Source organism: Hypanus sabinus, chromosome 2 (assembly GCF_030144855.1).
Source record: "Hypanus sabinus isolate sHypSab1 chromosome 2, sHypSab1.hap1, whole genome shotgun sequence".
Lineage (NCBI taxonomy): Eukaryota > Metazoa > Chordata > Chondrichthyes > Myliobatiformes > Dasyatidae > Hypanus > Hypanus sabinus.
In genome coordinates, this window is record NC_082707.1 from 134,429,815 (window position 1) to 134,453,450 (window position 23,636).

Below are 23,636 nucleotides of genomic sequence, written 5' to 3' on the forward strand. Positions count from 1 at the left end.
CAGCCTTCTGTTTTTGTTTTTCATCTTACTAAGAAACACTAACGGATCAGTGTAAACCATAATGGTTTTTGAGTTGTACCAACATACAAATCAAAATTTTCTAAGGCTAAAACAAGAGACAACAATTCCTTCTCTATTGTCGAATAGTTCCTTTGATGCTTATTAAATTTCTTAGAAAAGTAAGCCACTGGATGATCAGCCTCATCACCCTCATTCCTTTGCGTTAATACTGCTCCTGCAGCCTCATCGCTAGCATCTACAGCTAATGAAAAAGGTTTTTCAAAGTCAGGTGCCTTGAGCACAAAGTGTTGACATATCATAGTTTTCAATTTCCCAAATGCTTCTTGACAAGGCACTGTCCACACCAACTTCTCATTCTTCTTCAAGAGGTTAGTTAATGGAAGGGCCACATTAGAAAAATTCTTACAAAATTTTTGACAATATCCTACCATTCCCAAAAATCTTCTGAGAGTTTTTTTCCCCGTTGGAGTGGGAATCTCTAAAATTGCCCAAACTTTTGCCTGAACAGGAGCTACTTTACCTTGACCCACAACATTACCAAGGTAAGTCACAGTGGCATGTCCAAATTCACTTTTAGCTAAACTAATAGTTAAGTTAGCTTTGGAAAGCCTTTCAAACAATTTTTCCACCGCAATAAGGTGTAATTCCCAAATATCATTTCCTGCCACTAAACCGTCAGTATAAGCATCCGTATCTTTCAATCCCTGAATCACAGAGTTAATCATCCTCTGGAAAGTACCTGGGGCATTCTTCATCCCAAATGGAAGAACATAATATTCATATAATCCAGATGGAGTTACAAATGCAGATATCTCTATCTGTTAATGGAGCACACCAATACCCTTTCAATAAATCAATCTTTGTAAGGAACTTTGCTTTTCCCACTTTATCTACACAATCATCTACTCTAGGAATTGGATATGCGTCTGTTTTCGTTACAGCATTCACCTTCCTATAGTCCATACAACACTTAATACTACTGTCTGGTTTTGGCACCATAACTCAAGGTGAACTCCAATTTGAGTTAGAAGGTCTAATAATATTATTCTCTAGCATATATTTAATTTCTTTCTCAGCAAGTTCACATTTTTCCATGTTCATCCTATATGGATGTTGTTTAATGGATTTGGCATCTCCAACATCTACAGCATGTGAAGCTATGGTAGTTCTTCTAGGAACATCTGGAAACAAATCCTTATATTTAAAAATTAATTATTTTATTTATTGTTTCTGCTCTGGTTGTAAATGTGCTAATTTCTCATCAATCTTTTCCAGAATGGTTGAGTTTGGTAACCTGGCAGAAACAATGTGGGGTTCAGAATGAGTTTCAAATGAATTATCCATTATGTCTCTAGTGAGATCAAACTCATTATCATTGACCACAACAGTCATAGTAGCAGACTGTTTCTCATAATATGGTTTAATCATATTTATTTGGCAAAGTTGTGTTGGCCTTCTATGATCTGGAGATTTTAATCACTTAATCCACCTCATTGATTTTAGACACAATTTCATAAGGACCATGAAATCTAGCTTGTAAAAGATTCGTTTGCACTGAGAAAAGAATCAGCACTTTATCTTCAGGTTTAAACTTCCTCATCCTAGCTTCTTCATCATACCAGGTTTTCATTTTCTCCTGAGCCAATTTTAAATTTTCCCTAGCTAAACTAGCAGCTTTATGTAATCTGTCCTTGAATTTCACAACATAGTCTAACAAATTAATGTGTACCTCTTTATTAATCCATTGTTCTTTTAATAAGGTCCTCTAACTCTATGCACAAATACAAATGGACTGAAACTTTATACCCTCATCCCAATCACTTTCATTTTCCACACAATACGTCCTAATCATATTCTTGAGGGTAGAATGAAACCTCTCCAAGGCACCTTGCGATTCTGGATGGTATGCAGACAAAGTGATTTGCTTAGCTCCCAATTTATAAACTATCTGTTGAAACAATCCAGAATAAAGTTATTGCCTTGATCAGATTGTATTTCCTTCGGTAACCCAAAATAAGTAAAGAATTTTATACGCTCCTTTGTTACAGTTTTAGCTGTTATATTCCTAAGTGGTACTGCCTCTGGAAACCTAGACGCAGTGCACATGATAGTCAACAAGTACTGATAACCAGTTTTTGTCTTTGGTAATGGACCTACACAATCTATAATAATTTTAGAAAACGGCTCACCAGATGCTGGAATAGGTTGTAATGGAGCCACTGGTGTAACTTGATTTGGTTTACCCACAATTTGACAAGTATGACATGTTCTACAAAACATTGCCACATCTTTTCTTAAACCAGGCCAGTAAAAATGTTTTAAAATCTTGTCCACAGTTTTCCTTACCCCTTGATGTCCACCTAAGGGCACACTATGAGCTAAAGTTAAAATCTCATTTTGATAAACTTTAGGGACAACTACCTGATAAACAATATTCCATTCATCACTTGCAGGAATTGTAGGCGATCTCCACTTCCTCATCAGCACTCCTTTTTCAAAATAATATCCTACTCAATTTCATTACCTGTTGAATTCACTAGCTTGTTCTTTTAATTTTATAATCTCAGGGTTTCTACTCTGCTCTGCTATCATCTCCTTCCGAGACAGAGTCAAATCTTCATGGTCAGACTTACTCCAAGAATCTTGTTCAAACAAAGAAGGTAAAGTTTCTGGCACGTCCTCAAAACTCGAATCCTGAGTTGAACAGTCATGAGTAACAACCTCATTCTGCGCATCAATCTTTTTAGCCATAGCTCTAGTCACAACACAGGAAGAATCTGTGTTAGAATTCGTCTGTGGTTCCGCTGACTCCATTGTTAAATGCACGTCAGGAAAAACTTGTCTACCTGCCAAGTCATTACCTAACAATAAAGAAATATCCTTCACAGGTAAGCTAGGCTGTAGTCCTACTTTAACAAGTCCTGCAACTAACTTTATGTAAATATACAGGCATAAGGGCACTCCCAACATCTCGTATGTAATTTACCTCACCAGTATCAGACTCTTCATTAAACTTCAATACACTGTCTAACATCAGTGATTGAGAAGCTCCAGTATCCCTAAGGATTTTTATTGGCACCGGAGTAGATCCTTCTTCCAAGGATACAAACCCTTCAGTTATAAAATGATCATATCCCCTTTTAACTTGGTCAGACTCTAACAAAACCCCATTTGTGTTCATCAAACCCTGTGATTTTACAGGTGTTTCAGTATGTTGCACACAAGCATCTGGGACTGCTCCCTTCTCTTTCTTTTTCAATCGGGAACAGTTAGCTATTACATGACCAGGTTTCTTACAATAATTACAAATGGGACCAAACTGTCTTTCCTTCACAGGTTTTCCTTTCTCTTTACCCTTCTCACCAACTTCTGATTTAATTTCTGATTTACCTTGAGTCTCTGTTATTTTTCCTTTTAAAAGTTCTACCCTGAGAAAATTCATTGTTATGAATTAAAACATACTCATCAGCTAATTTAGCAGAGTCCTGCAATGTATCAATGTTTCTCTCATTTAGTATGTCCTTACTTCAACAGGAATGCTTCTTTTAAATTCTTCCATTAAAATCAGCTCTTTCAATTTATTATAGTCCCCATTTACATTTTTAGAGGAAACCCATCTCTCAAAACACACAGGTTTATTGTAGGCAAACTCCACAGACGTTTTCTCCACAGATTTCTGAATCTTTCTCTATAAGCTTCTGGGACCAACTCATATGCACTCAATATGTGCAGTTTCACAATATCATAATCAAGCGCTTACTCAGCAGTTAAAGCTGCATAAACCTGTTGTGCTTTGCCTTTAATTACACTCTGTAACACCACTGACAATTTCTCTTTCGTCCACTCTGAAATCAGAGCAATCATTTCTGATTGTTCAATGATCGTTTCAATGATTTCTGCAAGTTCCATTCTCAATCGTTGATCATACTCGTCAATACTTCAGATTGAGCGAATGCTCAGAATGGTTTACATTATCTTTATGTGTTTATCTGAATCTGAAATTATTCTCATTCCCTGAAACCCTTCCTCTGCACACTTTGCAGAGTTTTCATGGATTCCTTAATGTCATGGACCTGAAATACAAAGTACATTGGTACTGGGCATTTTGGTGACACCTGCCACTATTTAATTGTGCACAATTGCTCCTGTTGTGTAAATAACCCATTGTTTGTGTTCAATCAGAATGAAGGACTATGAACATGCTGTCATCTTAAGGGAGCTAGCTTACACTCTAATAAGCAATGGGACTGCACTGACTGAAAATACATTTAGGTAGAGTGCTACACTGTTTGGGAAATGGACCATGGAAAATGTTCAAAATTTAACAGATAGCTGCACAGATCTTGAGCTTTGTATTTTTTAATTATGTTTGCTTGAACTCCCACCGAATAATTTCCACATTATATTGATGACTTTTATGGGATCATTTTAGCATGAGTAATTTTTTTAGGCAATTAATCTGCTCCTTTACAAAGCTCTAAAATTAAAAGGGATTTAACCACCAGTTGGAAAAATGCTGGAGGAACTCAGCAGGTCAGGCAGCATCTATGAAGGAGAATGAACAGTCAATGTTCCAGGCCAAAATCATTCATCAGGACTGAAAATGAAGGGGGAAGAAGCCAGAATAAGGAGATGAGGGGAGGAGTATAAGTAAGCAGGTGATGGATGAGACCAGGTGAGGGTGGGTGATAGGTAGAAAAGGCAAAGGGCTGAAGAAAAAGGAATCTGATAGTAGAGTGGACCATGGAGGAAAGGGAAAGGGGAACAGTCCCAGAGTGAGGTGATGGGCAGGTGAAGAGAAAAGAGAAAGGGTAAGACTAGAGCCAGAATGGGTAATGTGAAAGGAGAGAAGGGGATGGGGGGAAGAAATTACCTGAAGTTAGTGGAATTGGTGTTCATGTTTTAGTCTGGAGGCTGCCGAGACAGATTATGAAGTGTTCATCTTCCAGCCTGACAGAGGCCACATTGTAGCTGTAGACGAGGTCATTGAATGACATGTTGAAAGGGAATGGGAAGTAGAATTAAAATGGGTGGCTACCAGGAAGTTCTGCCTGTTGTGGTGGACAGAGCAAAGGTGTTTGATAAAGTGGTCTCCCAATCTAAGTCAAGTCTCACTGGTGTAGTGGAGGCCACACTGGAGCGCCAGATACAGTAGATCATCCCTGCCGACTTGAAGATGAAGCGTTGCCTCATATGGATGGATTGTTTGGGGCTCTGATGGTGGTGAGGGAGGAGATGAAGGACCAGGTGTAGCACTTAACTTGCTTGCAGGGATCAGTGGGGAGGAACAAGTGGACAAGGGAGTCATGTGGAGAGCAATCCCTGAGGAAAGTGGCGAGTGGGAGCTGGGGGGAGGGGGGTAGGATCTCACCAAAGATGGCAGAAGTTACAAAGAGTAATGTGCTGGATGTGAAGGCTTATGGGGTGGTAGGGAAGGACAAAAGAAACTCTATCTCTGTTATTCTGGCTTCTTCCCTCTTCCTTTCCAGTCTTGATGAAGGGTCTCAGCCCCAAACATTAACTGTATATTCCCTCAATAGATAGTGCCCGACCTGCTGGGTTCATCTAACATTCTGGATTTCCAGCAACTGCAGATTCTCTTTTGTTTAGTCATCAGGTTTTCTTTGTTTAAAATAACTAATATATTAAATGTAACTAGCTCCCTGGAAGTGGTTGATCATTTTAAAAAATGTTAAAATATTTATTAATTTTTCATAAATAATATCTGTTATTGATAAGTGCATAATCAGGCCACACTAATCCAATATCACTCTCCAAACCCCCATGACCTTTGCCACGAAAGACAAAGCAAAGGTACATTTAATAGCTAAACTGAAGGCAGTATGGCATCTCAGTTAAAAGTCAATGTTAAACTGTTATAAAGTTAATAAAGGATAGATTGCTACAGGAAGGAATAATTTTGCTAGCATACAAGGTGATCATCAATAAATAAGAAACATTGAAATTATGTATTTTATTAAATGGTACAAATAAAATTCAAGCTGAGTCTTAATAGTTATTTTCAAATAGTTCTTTTTAGAGTGAACCCTTAATTCTGAGTTGATATCAACAACTTTTTGGTTGGATTTGACACAAGGTTTGTCTTCTTGTAGCTTCAGAACTCGAGTGCTTGGTGAGGGATGATTTTCTCTCGATAATGTTGGATCCAGTAGACTGGTGTTAGATGATCTTTTGGCTGTTACACCATGTTGAGTTAGCATGTTGTACAAAGTCCCCAGAGTTGGAACATTCCTATTCCTCTAATATATTAGGTAGTCTCATCGACAAAAAGGACAACACCATATTAAACAAGGTTATTTTGCTGAAAAAAAAATTTAATTGGGAAGTAATTCATCCATTAGATTCAAAATGCACAAACTAAATTCTGCCTTTGACATTTTTTTTAACCTTGGCTGACTTGTAAGCTTTGGACTAAATTAATATCAATCATTTTGTTAAAATAAAGTTCATTCTGTCAATATCTTGTATAATTAGAGAATAAAACTGCGGAGTATGCCAGATGTTACAAAGCACATGCTTTGAACATGTTTTTCCACTTACAATTAGATTTGATCTTGTACTTGAGGTAACAACCTTCAAAATTTCTATCATTGTGTTCAGTTCTGAAATGATGTGAATAATGATACTTAATCAAATTCATCAAACAAATGTTACTATGGATACTCAAAAGTCCATGATTATGGTTGTGAAATAATGGATGGAAAAGGGATAGGGAACAAGTACAGTTAATTTAGCTTGATTAGCTCACTGTTAACAATATTAATCCATGAATTCTTCCAATTTTTTTTAGTGCCGATTCAGAAATAAGGTATCCTATCATTTTTATTCTGCTACCATTTTGGCTATAGTGATATCATTATGATTACTTTCTTATCTTTAAACTGCTGTGAGTACTAATTTCCACTCACATTTATTGCTCATTACACGGTAAGGAGTTACAACAAGTTAATTTTGATCCATAGCGATGGGTATCACTTTGCGATCACACAACTAAATACCAAAAGGTAATTATAGGTTCCACCATCTGGATCGCAGTCCAACGATAAGGAAAAAGGGGAGAGAGCTAAATGAATGCCTTTGATGTTAAAGCAATATTCAAATCGTGAAAGCTGCTAAAGAGCTTTAGTCATGTGTTAGTCATGGGCAGTTCATTTACTGGATGTTTCTAAAGTCAAACATCATTCGAATGCTTTTCAGATGCTTCATAAATACTGTCAGTGCTCCTGCCTCCAACACCACCACAGGCATCTCACTCCAGATACTCTTCTTTATGTAAAATTTAACCCCTATGGTCCCCTTCAAACCTCCTCTATCTCACCTTAAACTATGCCTTCTAATTTTAGACATGATTACAATGACAGCCAGACTATTACATCTGGGTACCCTCCAAGCTGATGGCATGAATATCGATTTCATTTTCTGCTAAACAAATTTCTCCACCCTTCCTTTATTCCCCACTCTAATCTTTTACTTCTCCTCACCTGCCTATTACTTCCCCTCCACCTTCCCTTTCTCCTATAGTCCACTCTCCTCTCCTATCAGATTCCTTCTTCTCCAGCCGTTGACCTTTCTCACTGACCCGGCTTCACCTATCACCTTCGAGATAGCCTCTTTCTTCTCCCCCCCACTTTTTTATTCTGGCATCTTCCTCCTTCTTCTCGGCCCAAAACGTCAACTGTTTATTCAGTTCCATAGATGCTACCTGACTTGCTGAGTTCCTCCAGCATTTTGTGTGTGTGTTGCTCTGGTGATCTATCTACTTATGCTTCTCACAATGTTATACAGCTCTATCATATCACCTCACAGCCTTCTCACCCAGCTTATACAATCTTTCCTTTGAACTTGACCTCCAATCCAGGCAGCACCCTCTAGCTTGATCCCATCTATCCTGTAGCATGACAAGCAAATCCCATGCAATTCTCCCAAGTCTGGCCTAACCAACGTTTTGCACAACTGTAACATGATATCCCAAGTCTTGTACTCAAGGACTTTGCCATGCCACTTGCTTTTGTCAGCACAAAGTCGACTGTGTTGGCACTTCTGGGGAACTAGGTACTTGTACCCCAAGCTGTCTCAGTTCAACAACATTCCCTGCCATTCCTGTGTGTACACACAGACAGACATACTTTATTGATCCCGAGGGAAATTGGGTTTTGTTACAGCCGCACCAACCAAGAATAGTGAAGAAATACAGCAATATAAAACCATAAATAATTAAATAAAATAAGTTAATCATGCCAAGTGGAAATAAGTCCAGGACCAGCCTATTGGCTCAGGGTGTCTGACACTCTGAGGGAGGAGTTTTAAAGTTTGATGGCCACAGGTAGGAATGACTTCCTATGACGCTCAGTGTTACATCTCGGTGGAATGAGTCTCTGGCTGAATGGACTCCTGTGCTTAACCAGTACATTATGGAGTGGATGGGAGTCATTGTCCAAGATGGCATGCAACTTGGACAGCATCCTCTTTTCAGACACCACCATCAGAGAGTCCAGTTCCACCCCCACAACATCACTGGCCTTACGAATGAGTTTGATGGAAGTGCTGGAAAGTGCATGACTTTACACTTGTTTGAATTCCATCTGTCATTCCTTTGCTCACCTCCTCAGTTGATTTAGTTTCTGTTATAGCTCTTCTTCACTGTCCAGTGCGCAACCAATGTTGGTGTCATTCATAGACTTTTTAACCATGCCACTTACATTTTCAAACAAATCATTAATTTAGATGACAAACTCCAGAAGACACAGCACTGATCTCTAGGGTAGCCCACTGGTCACAGGCCTCCAGTTTGAACCAAATCTTTCCACTACCATCTCCTACCTCCTACTGCCAATCCGATTTCATACACATTATTTTCTCCAGTGCTGTCTTCTTACCAGTACTGATTTCCTAAAGTTGGCTGGTGGCGTAGTGGCATCAGCGCTGGACTTCAGAGTGAAGGCTCCCGAGTTCAAATCCAGCTGGCTCCCCTGCACGCTTTCCATCTGTGCTGGGTTGAGCAACCCGGCCTTGTAAAAACAACAAAGCCTGCATGACGGCGTCCCATGACTCCAATCGAAGGGTTTTCTTCTTCTTCACTGATTTCCTTAAGTTGCTCACGTTCATCAGATTCTGCAAGATTTCTTCCCTTCTCTTGTGTGAAGACAATCCAAATATTGAATTACTCTGCTACTTTACTATTCTCTGTTGTGAAATTCCCCCATTATTGACTACGGACCACCAACCTTTTTCTTTTTGCATATTTGTAGAAGGTTTTATAACTGACTTTTAGGTTCCCTGCAAAATTTACTATGCGCATGACGATCCATCTCAGGTCATTAGACTTCCTCTGGAGCTCAATCCGGGTCCTTAACTACCGATATTGAAAGCTATCTTCTCCCATTACCTTCTGGGGGTGCATCTAGAGGGCTTTCTGCCCCACCGACAATATAGAATATCTTTTGTTTACTCAAATTACTCTCCAACATCTCCGTGAGCAGTGTCACTGTTCCAACATGCTTCAAGGCTGCCACCATCATCCCCGTGCCAAAGAAGTCTTCAGTGTCCTGAGAGTCCTGCCTAATTGACTACCGTCCCGTTGCACTCACATCCATCATCATGAAGTGTTTTGAGAGGCTCTTCATGAGGCATATCAAGACCCTGCTGCCCCCCTCACTGGACCCCCTGCAGTTTGTGTACCGTCCCAACCGCTCAACATACGATGCCATTGCCATCACCCTCCACCTGGCCCTAACCAAAAAAGACACATACATTCGGATGCTGTTCATAGACTTCAGTTCAGCATTCAACACAATCATTCCTCAGAAACTGATTAGAAAGCTGAGCCTACTGGGCCTGAACACCTCCCTCTGCAACTGGATCCTAGACTTCCTGACTGGGAGACCTCAGTCAGTCCGGATCAGAAGCAGCATCTCCAACACCATCACACTGAGCACAGGGGCTCCCCAGGGCTGTGCTCAGTCCACTGCTGTTCACTCTGCTGACCCACGACTGTGCTGCAACACACAGCTCGAACCATATCATCAAGTTCGCCGATGACACGACCGTGGTGGGTCTCATCAGCAAGAACGATGAGTCAGCTTACAGAGAGGAGGTGCAGTGGCTAATGGACTGGTGCAGAGTCAACAACCTGTCTCAGAATGTGAACAAAACAAAAGAGATGGTTGTTGACTTCAGGAGGGCACGGAGCAACCACTCCCTGCTGAACATTGACAGCTCCTTGGTAGAGATTGTTAAGAGCACCAAATTTCTTGGTGTTCATCTGGCAGAGAATCTCACCTGGTCCCTCAACACCACTCAATAGCAAAGAAAGCCCAGCAGCATCTCTACTTTCTGCGAAGGCTGAGGAAAGTCCATCTCCCACCCCCACCCCCTCAATCCTCATCACATTCTACAGGGGTTGTATTGAGAGCATCCTGAGCAGCTGCATCACTGCCTGGTTTGGAAATTGCACCATCTTGGATTGCAAGACTCTGCAACGAATAGTGAGGTCAGCTGAGAAGATCATCGGGGTCTCTCTTCCCGCCATTACAGACATTTATACTACATGCTGCATCTGCAAAGCAAACAGCATTATGAAGGACCCCACGCACCCCTCATACAAACTCTTCTTCCTCCTGCCATCTGGGAAAAGGCACCAAAGCATTCGGGCTCTCACGACCAGACTATGTAACAGTTACTTCCCCCAAGCTATCAGACTCAATAACCAGAACCTGGGCTGACACCTTACTGCCCTATTGTCCTGTTTATTATTTATTGTGATGCCTGCACTGTTTTGTGCACTTTATGCAGTCCTGAGTAGGTCTGTAGTCTAGTGTAGTTGTTTTTTGTGTAGTTCAGTCTAGTTTTTGTACTGTGTCATGTAACACCATGGTCCTGAAAAACATTGTCTCATTTTTACTGTGTACTGTACCAGCAGTTATGGTCAAAATGACAATAAAAGTGTCTTGACTTGACTTCAAGATCTCGAGTGCAGCATTCTAAAATGTGAGGTGGTTGTGGTGCCTCTAATCTATATTGCAGCCACAGCCCCAGCTACGGTATTCATGCCCTTGAAATGCAGACTAGCTTAAAACAATTTGAGGTAGTTCAGGGAAAGAGCAGTGCAGATGGTGCTAGGTGAATGGTGAAACCATTTTCTTGAGCAGGTTGCAGACAAATGAGCATGCTTAATCAAACAGTGCAATTGCAGTGCATGCTTCCAAGGATTATGTGGTTTAACCCCCATGATAGCAGAGCACTTAATATTGTTATGATTATAGCAATGCACCAGATGAAAAGGTAGAATTCAATTGACACAGTGTCCTTCTTAACCCTAGGCAATGAAGTGCTCTTGAAGTGTAGTCGGTGACATAAAGTGGGAACTGCGGCAGAAAAGCTGTGCACAACATTTACACACATAGTACTGAGGATAATGATCATATAGTTAATATAACCATAAGTATTTCAACAATTCAATCTGTACCATATTCACACAAAAGCATAAATATTAATGCATATATGATAGTTTGACATTTTATCACAATGAGTGAATTTGTTAATATATACCACCTACAATTACAGGTTTTTTTGTCATGTCTCATGCTGATTAAAATTATTAGCTACCTATAGTAAAATAGTATCAGGCTATAACTGGAGTATTTCACCTTTCTCCTTTGTTTTCATGGGAAATTAACTCGGTATACTGATACCTCATCCATGAGAGAGTAGAGTAAGTGATGGTAATGATAATTGTTTAAATACTTACATGAAATTCTCTTGATTTCCCAGATTTGAGCAGGCCAGGCAGCATCTATGGAGTGAAATGGACAAATGAGATGCTTCGTCAAGACCCATTCTTGAAAAAGGGTCTCAACCTGAAATGTTGGTCGCCCATTTCAAGATTCAAAGTTGTTTATTGTCATTCTTCAGTTTATGAGTGTAAAGGAGAATAAAATGATCGTTATTCCGGAACCAATGCAACATAAATAATGAACTGAATAGATATAAATAAAAAGCAATCTGATAAACATACAAGTTACTGTTTGAATGTGGCCATACAGATGTACAATTGGCTTATATATACTCAGTGGCCACTTTATAAGATAACTTCTGTACACATTCAAGAGGCCATTAAGTGTATGTTTGTGATCTTCTGCTGCTGTGGCCCATCTGCTTCAAGGTCTGTTGTGTTGTGTGTTCAGAAATGCTCTTCTGCATACCACAATTGTAATATGTGGTTACTTGAATTACTATCACCTTCGTGTCAGCTTCAACCAGTCTGTCCATTCTCTCATGACGTCTCTCATTAACAAGGCATTTTCGCCAACGGAACTGCCACTCGCTGGATGTATCTGTGTTTTTTGCACCAGCTTCTGCAAACTTTACAGATTGTTGTGTGTGGAAATCCCAGCAGTTCAGCAATTTCTGAGATACTCAAACCACCCTGTCTGTAACCAACAATCATTGCATTGTCAAAGTCAGTGGGATCACATTCCCCCCCCCCATTCTGACTTTTGATTTGAACAACAAATGAACCTCTTGACCATATCTGTATGTTTTAATGCATTAAGTTGTTGCCATTTGATATTTGCATTAACTGGCAGATGTACAGATGTATCTAATAAAGTGGCCACTGAGCGTTCGTCCTTGATGATGGGTAGGCTAGTGCCGGTGATGCGTTGGGTGGTTTTAACTACCTGATGTAGGGCCCTACTGTCCACCACAATGCAGTTTCTGTACCACACAGTGTTAGGATACTTCCAGCTTGGCATTTGTAGAAGGTCGAGAGTATAATGTGTATAGTCCAGCTGTCTTCAGAAAGTTGAGATATTGATGCGCTTTCCTGACTGCAAAGGGTATGTTCTGGGACCATGAGAGGTTGCGTGAGATGTGGACTCCCAAGCAGATGTTCTGTTCCTTCATATTATAAGTTTACATTATCCCATTATATACTTTATGCACTGCAGCTGGCAATCTCCTTGCAAAAAACCTATATAAAAATGACATCACTGCATTATTTAAAAAATCTTTTTATGAAGGACAATACAGCTCCAAAGGAAGAAATTAAAGTTTTCAAAGAAACTGGCAGCTAGAGAGTAAAGAAAAAGAGGGTGGCATTGTACCATAGCGGTAGGTGTAATGCTATTACAGCACCAGCAAGATGGGTTCAATTCCACTGCTGTCTATGAGGAGTTTGTATGTTCTCCCCACAGCCGCATGGGTTTTCTCTGGGTGCTCTAGTTTCCGTCCACATTCCAAATATATACAGGTTGGTAGGTTAATTCATTACAAGGGTGGAATTGAGCAGCCCGGGTTTGTTGAGCAGAAGGGCCTGTTCGCATGCTGTATTGCAAAATAAAATAAAATAAATACATAAAACAGATCAGGTTATACAATTCTGTTGACACAAAGTTAGGGAGAGTTGCTTGGTAACCCACACCCCCACCAAAAAAAAAACACCAAATTTGCTTCCACTTTGAATACTTGCCTTACACTGCCTAGAATAAAATTCAATGTAATCAAGAAGATTGTTTTTCAAGATTTCTATTTAAGTAGATGTTCTGTTCTAACTCCCAGAAGAAAAAAAACTATACAGGTTGGTGCTCCTTAGTATAAAGAAAAAGTTCAGAGCGGAACCAATGCATGCTTGTAACTTATGAAAGAGTTTGATGAGGTAGATTATGAAAAAACATTCCCAGGAAGGGCAAGTCTAAAACTTGAGCCATGAATGTAAACTGTTATCAATAAAACCCCAAAAAAATTCACTATGAAATTATTTAAAGTTGGTCGGAATGTGGAATTTGGAGTCACATGGAATAGTTGAACTGGAGAGCATTTGTTAAGTACAAGGGATTGAATTGAATACTGTATGTTACTGGACTATTGATAACATGTGGGCAGGTCATCATAATGACCAAAAACTCTTCACTCTGGGCTGTTTCTCTGCTGCAATTTCATATTTGCAAGACTGGTGGTTTCATCATTTAAAGTACTGCAATTAAGTCAGCCATCTAGTAAAAATAATAATCTTCCTGAACCAATATGGAAAGAGAACAATTTGGAAATTGTACTGTTTATATAATGAATTCCTCATCCCTGAGTTATGAACTGTTACATATATTTTATACTCATCAGTGTGGCTAGTGAACTTTCCTAACTTCTGCTCTGTACTTAGCAGACTGATTTTAAAGAACACAAGCAACCTTTGTAATGCCCATTATAATGCACCATTAAGCATAGAAAACATTGTTTTATCAATATCTAATGCATGCTTTGTGTTGTGATTCTATTGGATAGCAGAGCAATATGCGCCTGCTTCTCAACCACATTACTCTCTCAGAGCGACATGTACAAAATGCTGGAGGAACTCAGCAGGCCAGAAAGCATCTACGGAAAAGAGTTCCGTCGATGTTTGAGCTGAGGCTCTTCATCAGGACTTGAAACATTTGTGTTGCATTGTAACTTTAAGACTTGACTTATAGTCACTCTATTGTCATGTAAATAAACCTCCATCTTTTTGAATAGATTCTGCTGCGCCTCAATGTATTAGGAAGCTATTACATTTACTATTGAATATTTACTGAGCTAGTCTAACACGAGGAAGTTGATTGTATGATTTGTTTTTTTGTGTGAGTGTGCCATTGTCTGACACTCAAATGACAGAAGTGTTATCGGGCTCTATCTAATACAAGCCTGTTCAACTTTTGCGGTTTGTAGCACAAGTTGCTGCTTTCTCTGAATATTCATTGTTCCATTCCAATTATCTGTGAAAACCATTGTTGGCAGCAACATTTATTGTGATCTAGCACACTCCCTTGTAAGGCTTTTTTAAGGAGATCATGATAGCGAAGGGATCTTTCTGCTAACAAAGCTCAACCTTCTTCCTTCCTGCAGGATGTAAGTCTCAATGAATGAAACAGATTCCTTCTGATCTGAGAGACTAGAATTGAGAGAGAAATGCTCTTTTCTGCCACAGTTGCCAAATGCTGTCCGGCTGACAAAACAGTCTTCTTCCTTCTTGTGTGTGTGCTTGTGCAAGAACTGTAGTGAGGCTGGGAACATTTTGGCAAAACCCAAAGTCAGTAAGGTATTGTGAATATGTGGGGCTTTTGATGTCGACTTTATTCATTTTGCAAATATTTGAGTATATTCCCACAGTGGTATAATTAGCTGATTGATTCTCAGTATACTTTATGCAAATTACATTCTTCAGCAATGTTTCAAAACGATGTATAGTGGGTGCCAATGATATGGCTACATTGAAAATTCTTGGCTGGAGTCACATTTGGTTCCGGAGCACTACTATCTAGATGTTATTAAGGTTCATCAATTTTGCAATATATCACTGCTTCTTGATAACATGTGGAGTGAATTGTTGCAAAAACACTGTTCTATTTCTAACTTAACAAAAACGTTACATTTTAATCCACAATTAGATACCAGCTTAGAATTTATATTGTTGAAAACCATCTTCAAATTGCTAAGTACTTTAAGGCAGTAATTTTCTGCACTCAGAGCTAAGATGTGCAGTGTTTATTATTTAAACTAAATTATATTTAGGGGGTAGCCTGCAGTAGATGCTGTGCAATCCATCGTTTACTCTCCCTGGCTGTTAGGAAAAAAAATGAAGAAAGTCGATGCAGTAAGGCGCTTCTTTTAGTGCACAGGGACTGTTCTGCATTGAGAAAGAATTGTCATTGTTTTCCGAACGTAATTAATTTAAATTATCCACGGTTTGCTTAAAGCTAACTCTGCATTTAAACAGAATGTCGCTGGTGTGATGCTGACGCCTTGGCGGAGTCATGCAGTTGGATACATCTGCGGTGTTGTGCTTGGCAGGTGAGCCCGCGGGAAAGCTGCGGGGAGCCCCCTCGGCACTGGGAAAGAAACAGAGACCCCTGGAGAGGCTGGAGCGGGCATATCTCCAGAAAGAAACGTGTAGTGGTCGTCGGTGGGGAAGGAGGCGATGCCACTGAGAAGAAATTAGATTTTTCCCTCCCTCTCTTCTCATACTCATTATCGTCTCTAAGCAACCAATTTCTGACGAAATATGTCTCTGCCTGTACAGTTGTGTTGTGGATCGTATCCAGGATCACGACAGCCTGTTTTTGGGATGGGGAGTGGGGGAGGGGATGAAGGGAGGAAAGGCACGTTGATAGGAGAGAACATGAAGAGGCTCGGATTGATCGTCACCGTGGCCGGGATTTGAATTTCTTTTTCTCTTCCTGGTACTACCGGGGAGGGGAGATTTTTTTTTAAAAAAGATCTCCCTCCAAGATGCTGGGGTGGGGGTGAAGTTTAGCATGTCGCATCGGCAGCCTGTGAGGACCATGGAACCCAACGCAAGCTCCACTCCGAGCTGGAGCGTCGACTGGGGCTCGGGCGGTGGGTCAGACGAGCAGAGCAACGTGAGCAGCGCCCGGGCAACTGATAACGGGACCACGGGCGGGCGCCATCCCTTCGGCAGCCTGCTGCAGTACGGCGAAGAGGACACCTACCGAGACTTCACCACCTCGGCGCAGATCCTTATATTTATCGGCTCCGTGCTGGGTAAGTGCCCGTAGCATCCGCGGGTGAGTGCGAGTTATACCGCCTCTCGGTCAGACTCGGAGCTCAGGCACGTCCTGCTCATCTGGCACACTCATTGTGGTTGGGTTACTGGTGCGGTACCACAGCGGCTGCTTCACTGAACTGACACTGGGTCCCAAAGCTTGGTATGTATATTTAAGCGATGGCAGGTTGGACGAGGAATGCCGACTTATTTTTTAATGCCTGTTTTGAAAGTATCAATCCTTTGGCAAGAAGGATTCCTGGGTATGCTGAATTCATAGGAATGTCTGCATTTTAAATTTTGAACTTTATATCCTATTGCATTATGTTACATCGACTGATGTGGGATGATGATGATATATGCAGTTTGTAATGACCCGCTGCTGTGTGTGGTTTGCCACGGGCAGGTAGATCAATGTTTTCGAGTGAGAGTGTTGGTTTACTTTTATTGCCAAACGAAATCATCAAGTTGCGGACTATGAGTGCAGTTAATTGCACCAGCATTCTCGTAAGTGTGGTAAATGCAGAAGGTTTGCAAGCGCGCAGCTGGAGGTCTGTCAAAGTGCGGGTTCTGGCATCAGGTTCACCGGCAGTGCTCATGATTGAGCAGCTGCCTCCACTGTCATTATCATATGCGCCAGAGAAGAGTTAATGCATGGACCGTAGCCCTATAGTAACTCCAAGTTCTGCTGTGCATGTCGCGCCATTCAAGATCACAGGACTTCCAGCCGTGATGATTAAGTATCAAACGGATCGGAGCGCCACTGCACTCGTTCATTCTTGCTTTGGTTTTTATTCTTTCTCCAAGCCTTCATCCCAGCAATGAGGACAATCCTCCTAGCAGCAATCAGTGGCACCACAGTTTTCAGCTAGAATGGAGCTGATAGTGTAATTCCCCAGCTAAATGGAACTATAGTTCGATGGAGTAAAGTAACTCATATTTGACATGTTTCCTTAGGACGTAAGGAGAAACTTCTTCACCCATGGAATCAGAATATTCCGGTCAGTCTTATTTTCCTAATTATTTCCTGTAGCCTGTTCTCTTTGATGTGGCCATCATCTTCCCTGACTCTCCTGCCCCCTCCCCGACCTTTATTAAGGGCAGTTTACAATTACCAATAAACCTGTCATCTATAAGACCTCTGGAAGGGTACCAGAACACTCAGGGGAAGTCACGTGGACACAGGGGGCATGCTGAAGTTGGATAGAAACAGCTTTGAGTTTTTAAGTGCACTGTTTAAATTGACTTCACTGTAAAATATTCAACTGATTGCAGTAAGTCATCCTGTAAAGCCCATGGTACACAACCCATTGACATAGTGCATTTTGTTTGACTGGCGTGCCACAGTTCATTGGCTGTGACATTAGTGTCAACAGACGCTGAATTTTTGACCACCTGGACTCCGTAGATTGGAATTCATTCCTCGAAACCATTCTATCTTCTTCTTCAAAAAAATGTACTCTTTGACTCGGGTTTTGATATCCACCTAACTCTTCCACCACATCATTCTATAAAACAAATTAGGATTTTTTAATATTAAAAGTGCTATAAAATGTACGTTGATTTGGACCCAGAAATTTCCAAGAGCTGTTCACGCTTAACTGCTACAGTAGGATTAATATGTGCTGTTATTTATTTTGACCATCCTGACAGTGAAAAATAATGGTTTATGAAGATGGTGCTATCTAGAGATAGTACAATTTGCAGCTTTCTTAACCAAACTAGTCATTGAAAGTTAACACTTAAATTAAGTAAATAGATGGTGGAGTCTAGGGGTAGTTCACAGAGCACCAGCATGGGCATTTCTGCTAAACCTGGGATTATAATTGTTCCACATGCCTTTCAATATACTTATCTAGCCTCTATTTGTTGCAGGTATTTGTAAAATCTGCAATTATTTCAGCTCTCCTTCAACATCAGGATGCACCTCATTGACTGCAGTTCAGCATTCAGTACGAACATCCCCTCAAAACTAATTAATAAGCTCCAAGGCACAGGCCTCGTCCTTGTACAATTGTTCAATTGGATCCTTGATTTCCTCACCCAGAGACCCCAGACAGTTCGGATTCCCATAACATCTCCTCCACAATCAATATCAGCAGGGGTGCACCACAAGGCTGTGTGCTTAGCCCCTGCTCTACTAGCCTTATACTTATGACCATGAGGCTAAGTACAGCTTCAATGCCATATCTGAGTTTGCTGATGACACCAGTGTTGTTGGCCAAATCAAAGATGAGGACAAATCAGCATTAAGGAGGGAGACTGAAAATCTGGCTGAATGGTGCCACAACAACAAACTCTCACTCAATGTCAGCAACACCAAGGAGCTGATTATTGACCTCAGGAGGAGGAAACCAGAGCTCCATGAACTAGTCCTCATCGGGGAATCAGAGGGAGAGAGGGTCAGCAATTTTAAATTTTTTGGTGTTATCATTTCAGAGTATCTGTCTTGGTCCAGCATGTAAGAGCCATTACAAAGAAGACACAGCAGTGCCTCTGCTTTGTTAGAAGTTTGCAAAGAAATGGTATGTCATCCAAAAATTTGACAAGCTTCTGTAGATGTAGGGTGGAGAGTATATTGACTCGTTGCGTTACAGCCTAGTATGGAAACTCCAAGGACCTTGGAGTTTGCAAGCCTGCAAGAGATAGTCGATACAGCCCAGTCCATCACAGTAAAGTTGTCTCTGCCGTTTAGCACATCTACATGGAGTGGTGTTGCAGGAAAGCAGCATCCGCCATCAAGGACTGTCATTATCTGGGCCAGGGTTTCTCAACTGGGATTCCGCAGAAACCTAGGGTTCCATGAGAGGTTGCTAGGGGTTCCATGAGAGATCATGATAAAAAGAATAAATATCATTTTTTTTTAAACTTTGCACGGTGCACGATGTTAGCACTTGCAGTGGTGGGCAGTGACTAAGCAGCTCCATTAGCCATCTCATTAGAGATCTCTCAGCCCAGTACGGCAGTCTGCAGTTGGACTGTATTTATTTGTTATAGTCCATTCTCAGTTTTTGACGCAAGATAGGGGAGACTGCTGATAATTGGTGAGTGGTGTATTGTACGGAGGAGAGGACAGTAGGCTGTTGTGGAGTGTGAAGTGAGCTTACTGAGCATTGAATGGATTCGCCCAACTTGGTCTGTGACGTCACCTCTCCCTCCTGAATTCTCCTCCAACTTCCCCTTATGCACCGCCGACTGACTTATGGGAGCAAACAAACTACCAGTGCAGTAGAATACTGGAGGGAAATTTTCATTCTAAAGACAGTCCAGTGTGGCGAATTTTTGAAGAGGAGGTGTGAGATGAAAGAGGAGGTTTCTAGTCCTATGCCTAGGGTAATTCTGATAAGGTTAATGATGAAGAATTACAATCTTCTGAATCAATTCACTGCACTAGTGCAACAAAGGACCTTACAATGAAAGCTACTTATCAATGGGCTTTACATGGACTGGTGATCCACGTTGTCCTGTTCCATTGTGCCCCGTCTGTGGCAAAAAACTTATAAATGAAGCAATGGCTCCAGCAAAATTGAAAAGATGCTTAACTACAAATCACAGCCATATGACAAGTAGAAGTGCTGATTACTTTAGAAACCTATTGGAATCTCAAAACAGACAGATTAAAGCTTTTGAAAATAAAGTCACAGTTAGTAAAGGGATTCAGGAAGCAAGTTATTTTGTAGCTTTAAGACCATTTCTCTCAATAATGTTTAAAACGTGAAAACCTGAACAAAGAGCGCACCAACCTCCTGCTCCGGTAGCTTAGCAGTGAAAGAGTTCTCAACAGGGTGTTTGAGCTGAAAGTTAAATTGCATGAGTACTTTCAAGAAAATAGTGAGTGCTTTGAAGATGAATGGCTGCAGAAACTAGCTTACTTTACAGACATTTTTCATCATATAAACCAGTTGAACAAGTCTCTGCAAGGCCCTGGAGAATATGTTTTGACTTCAAGTGACAAAATTCTTGGATCCAAAAGAAAACTGAATCTTTGGAAAAATCCTGTTGTAAAAGGGAATCTTGAAATGTTTCTACCACTGCTTGGGCTTGAGAATGAGGAAGGATATCAGAAAGTCTCAAGTCTTACTGAAAACAACTAGGAGGAACTGCAGAACAAAATTGTTGAGTATTTTCCTCCCTTTCAACTATGACTAGGTGAGGAATCCTTTCTGAATCCTCTGCTCAGCCTGAGAATATGACTTTAGGAGAAAAGAAAGAACATTATGAGCTGTACTCTGATCATGCACTCAAGATGAGATTTACTGACCTGCCCTTGAACAAGATCTGGGTTTTGTGAAAGAGTATCCTGTCATTCGTAGGAAAGCAATGAACATTTTGCTGCAGTTTTCCACTTCTTACATGTGTAAGCAAGCATTTTCTTGTTTAACAAGCATCAAGAGCAAGGATAGGAATAATCTCATTTCAGTTGAAGGGGAAATCTGTGTGTGCTTATCTTAAGTATGATCCAGAATTGATAAATTTATTATATTGTGTTGCGAGCTTTTAAAATTTATGAAAGGGAAAGAAAAAGATTAATTTCAAGAAAGGTAAGTTAAGCTTTATTTTCAAGAAAGGTAGGCTAAAATCCATTCTCTACTTAGAAGAGCATTGACAATTATTATTGGATTGTTATATCTACAGCTTGCTGATTGCACTAATGTACCATGAGCTCTAGATAAAATAATTTTTATGTAGGGGTCCCCTGAGACCTGAAAATTATTTCAAGGGTTCCTCCAGAACAAAACATTTGAGAAAGGCTGATCTAGGCCATGCTCTTTTCTTGCTGCAGGCATCAGCAAGGAGGTACAGGAGCTTCAAGTCCCACACCACAAGGTTCAAGAACAGTTATTACCTCTCAACCATCAAGCTCTTCAACCAGAGGGGATAAATTTACTCAACATTACTCACCACCCCAACGCTGAACTGATTCTGCAACCTATGAACTCACTTTTAAGAATGCTGCAAGTCATGTCCTCATTGTTTATTGCTTATTTATTTATTATTGTTATTTTTGCATTTGTACAATTTGTTGTCTTTTACACATTGGTTGTTTGTCCATCTTTGTCCTGTGCAGTTTTTCATTGATTCTATTGTGTTTTACTGTATTTACTGTGAATACCTGGAAGAAAATGAATCTCAGAATAGTATAAGGTGAAATATATAGTATGTACATTGATAATAAATTTAGATTGAACTTTGAATTTTGAACCTGATACTTAGATAAATTTATTTTAATATTCTCTCCATTGCATTTCCATAAAAGTAAGGCTGCAGTTTTGTTCATGGTTGTGGTTTGTAATTTGCTTTTAGGCTTTTGCATAAAAAGTGCATTGTAATGATGAATTTGGATAGTGAGTCAACAGTTAACCTTAGGTTCAACATTTAAATGAGTTGATTCAGAAACCTGAAGAACAACATTGTTATTTTTGTATTATATCTTTAAATACCATTGCGTAAAGAATGGTTGGAAGAGCAAATAATCCCAAGGGCTTCTATTGTTACAATAATAAATAATAATTTTGTGATCTCACACATAAATTCAGATCAGTGGTTATAACAAATGAAATATTTTAGCAAATATTCAAAGAATTGGCAAAATAATGAAAAGTAGATTTAACCATTGCACTGTCTAACTCTTTGGTTTTTAAGAACAATAGTTATTACCATAACTATTTGGTTCAACCCATCCATGCTGACTAAGTTGGCTGCATAAGCTTAGTTACATTTGCCTGTAATTTGGCCAATATCCCTCGAAACCTTTTCTGTGGATGTACTGTCCAAATGGATTTTAAACATTGTAATTGTACCTGCTTCTACTGTCTCCTCTGGCAGCTTGTTCTACGTACCTGAGTGACAAAGTTTCCTCTCAGGTCCCATGGAACATAGATTAGTACAGCACAGGAACTGGTGCCAACTCAGTAACTAAGCTAATCTATTCTGTCAGAATGTACATATCCTTCATTTTTCTCTTATATACGTGTCTATCTAAATGTCTCTTAAGAGTCCCTGATGTTTCTGCCTCTACTAACACAGCAGCTACTGCATTCCTGGCACCTTCCACTCTCTGTGTAAAAAAAGAAAAATTGCCCCTCACCTTTGAAATTACCCTCTCTCATCTTTTCAAACCTGGGAGAAAGATACTGTCTCACTACTCTATCTATGCCTCTCAATCTCCCCTCAGTCTCCGCTGCTCCAGAGGAAGTAACCCGAGTTTGTCCAGCCTCTCCTTATAGCACATGCCCTGTAAACCAGACAGCATCCTGGTAGACGTCTTCTGCAGCCCCACCAAAGGCTCAACATTCTTCCTAAAATAGGGTGACCAGAACTGTATACAATACTCTAGAAGCAGCCTAACTAGAGTTTTGTAATGTTGCAACATAACTTTCTAACTATTGAACTCAATTCCTTGACTAATAAAGGCAAGCATACCATTTCCTGCCTTAACCACCCTTTCAACCTGTGTAGCCACTTTCAGGGAGCTATGAACTTGGACTCCAAGGTCCCTCTGCTCATCAATGCTGCTCAGGATCTTGCCCTTTAAGACCCTGTTAAGGGTCTCTTTACATTTGACCTATCAAGGTGCAACATTTCTGTTAGCTGGGTTAAAGTCCATCTGCCATTTCTCTGCCTATATCTGAAATTTATCTAAATCCTGCTGTATTCTACACTCTCCATAACATCAGCAATCTTTGTGTCATCTTCAAATTTACTAATCCACGCATCTACATTTTCCTCCAGGCCATTTATATACACCACAAATAGCAGAGATCCCCATGCAGATCCCTGCAGAACACAACTAAACACAGACCTCTAACTAAATGTCCCTTTGACTACTACCCTCTGGGCAAGCCAGTTCTGAATCCAAATGGTCAACTCACCATGGATACCATGCATCTTAATCTTCTGGATGAGCTTCCTGTGAGGGACCTCATTAAAGGCTTTACTAAAATCCATGTAGACAACATCTACAGCTCTGCTGTCAACAATCAGCCTTGTCACCTTGACAAAAGACTCGATCAAGTTAGTAAGACATGACTTGCCCTGTGCAAAGCTATGTTAGCTCTTTCTA

At 40.4% G+C, this 23,636-nt stretch overlaps 1 protein-coding gene and 2 long non-coding RNA genes across 4 annotated transcripts in view; 2 read left to right on the top strand and 1 right to left on the bottom strand.

Annotated features, from left to right (window-relative positions):
- gpr176 (G protein-coupled receptor 176) overlaps positions 1 to 23,636 on the top strand; it is a 192,867-nt gene that overhangs the window by 116,299 nt on the left and 52,932 nt on the right. Inside the window, exon 1 of one of the 2 annotated variants that reach the window (XM_059955470.1) lies at positions 15,647 to 16,572. The exons of the other annotated variant lie outside the window; for it this stretch is intronic. Coding sequence (XP_059811453.1) covers positions 16,326 to 16,572 — 247 coding nt within the window. The 5' untranslated portion in view covers positions 15,647 to 16,325. Of the gene's footprint in view, positions 1 to 15,646; positions 16,573 to 23,636 lie in introns of those variants that run through there. 2 annotated transcript variants of the gene reach the window in all.
- Positions 131 to 16,735, bottom strand: LOC132384363 (uncharacterized). The gene is made up of 3 exons (XR_009508864.1): positions 16,521 to 16,735; positions 11,789 to 11,833; positions 131 to 6,343 (listed from the first exon to the last, which is right to left on the bottom strand). It is a non-coding gene; the product is annotated as an uncharacterized LOC132384363 (long non-coding RNA).
- LOC132384374 (uncharacterized) lies at positions 16,745 to 21,768 on the top strand. Its single transcript, XR_009508865.1, has 2 exons — positions 16,745 to 19,098; positions 21,357 to 21,768. It is a non-coding gene; the product is annotated as an uncharacterized LOC132384374 (long non-coding RNA).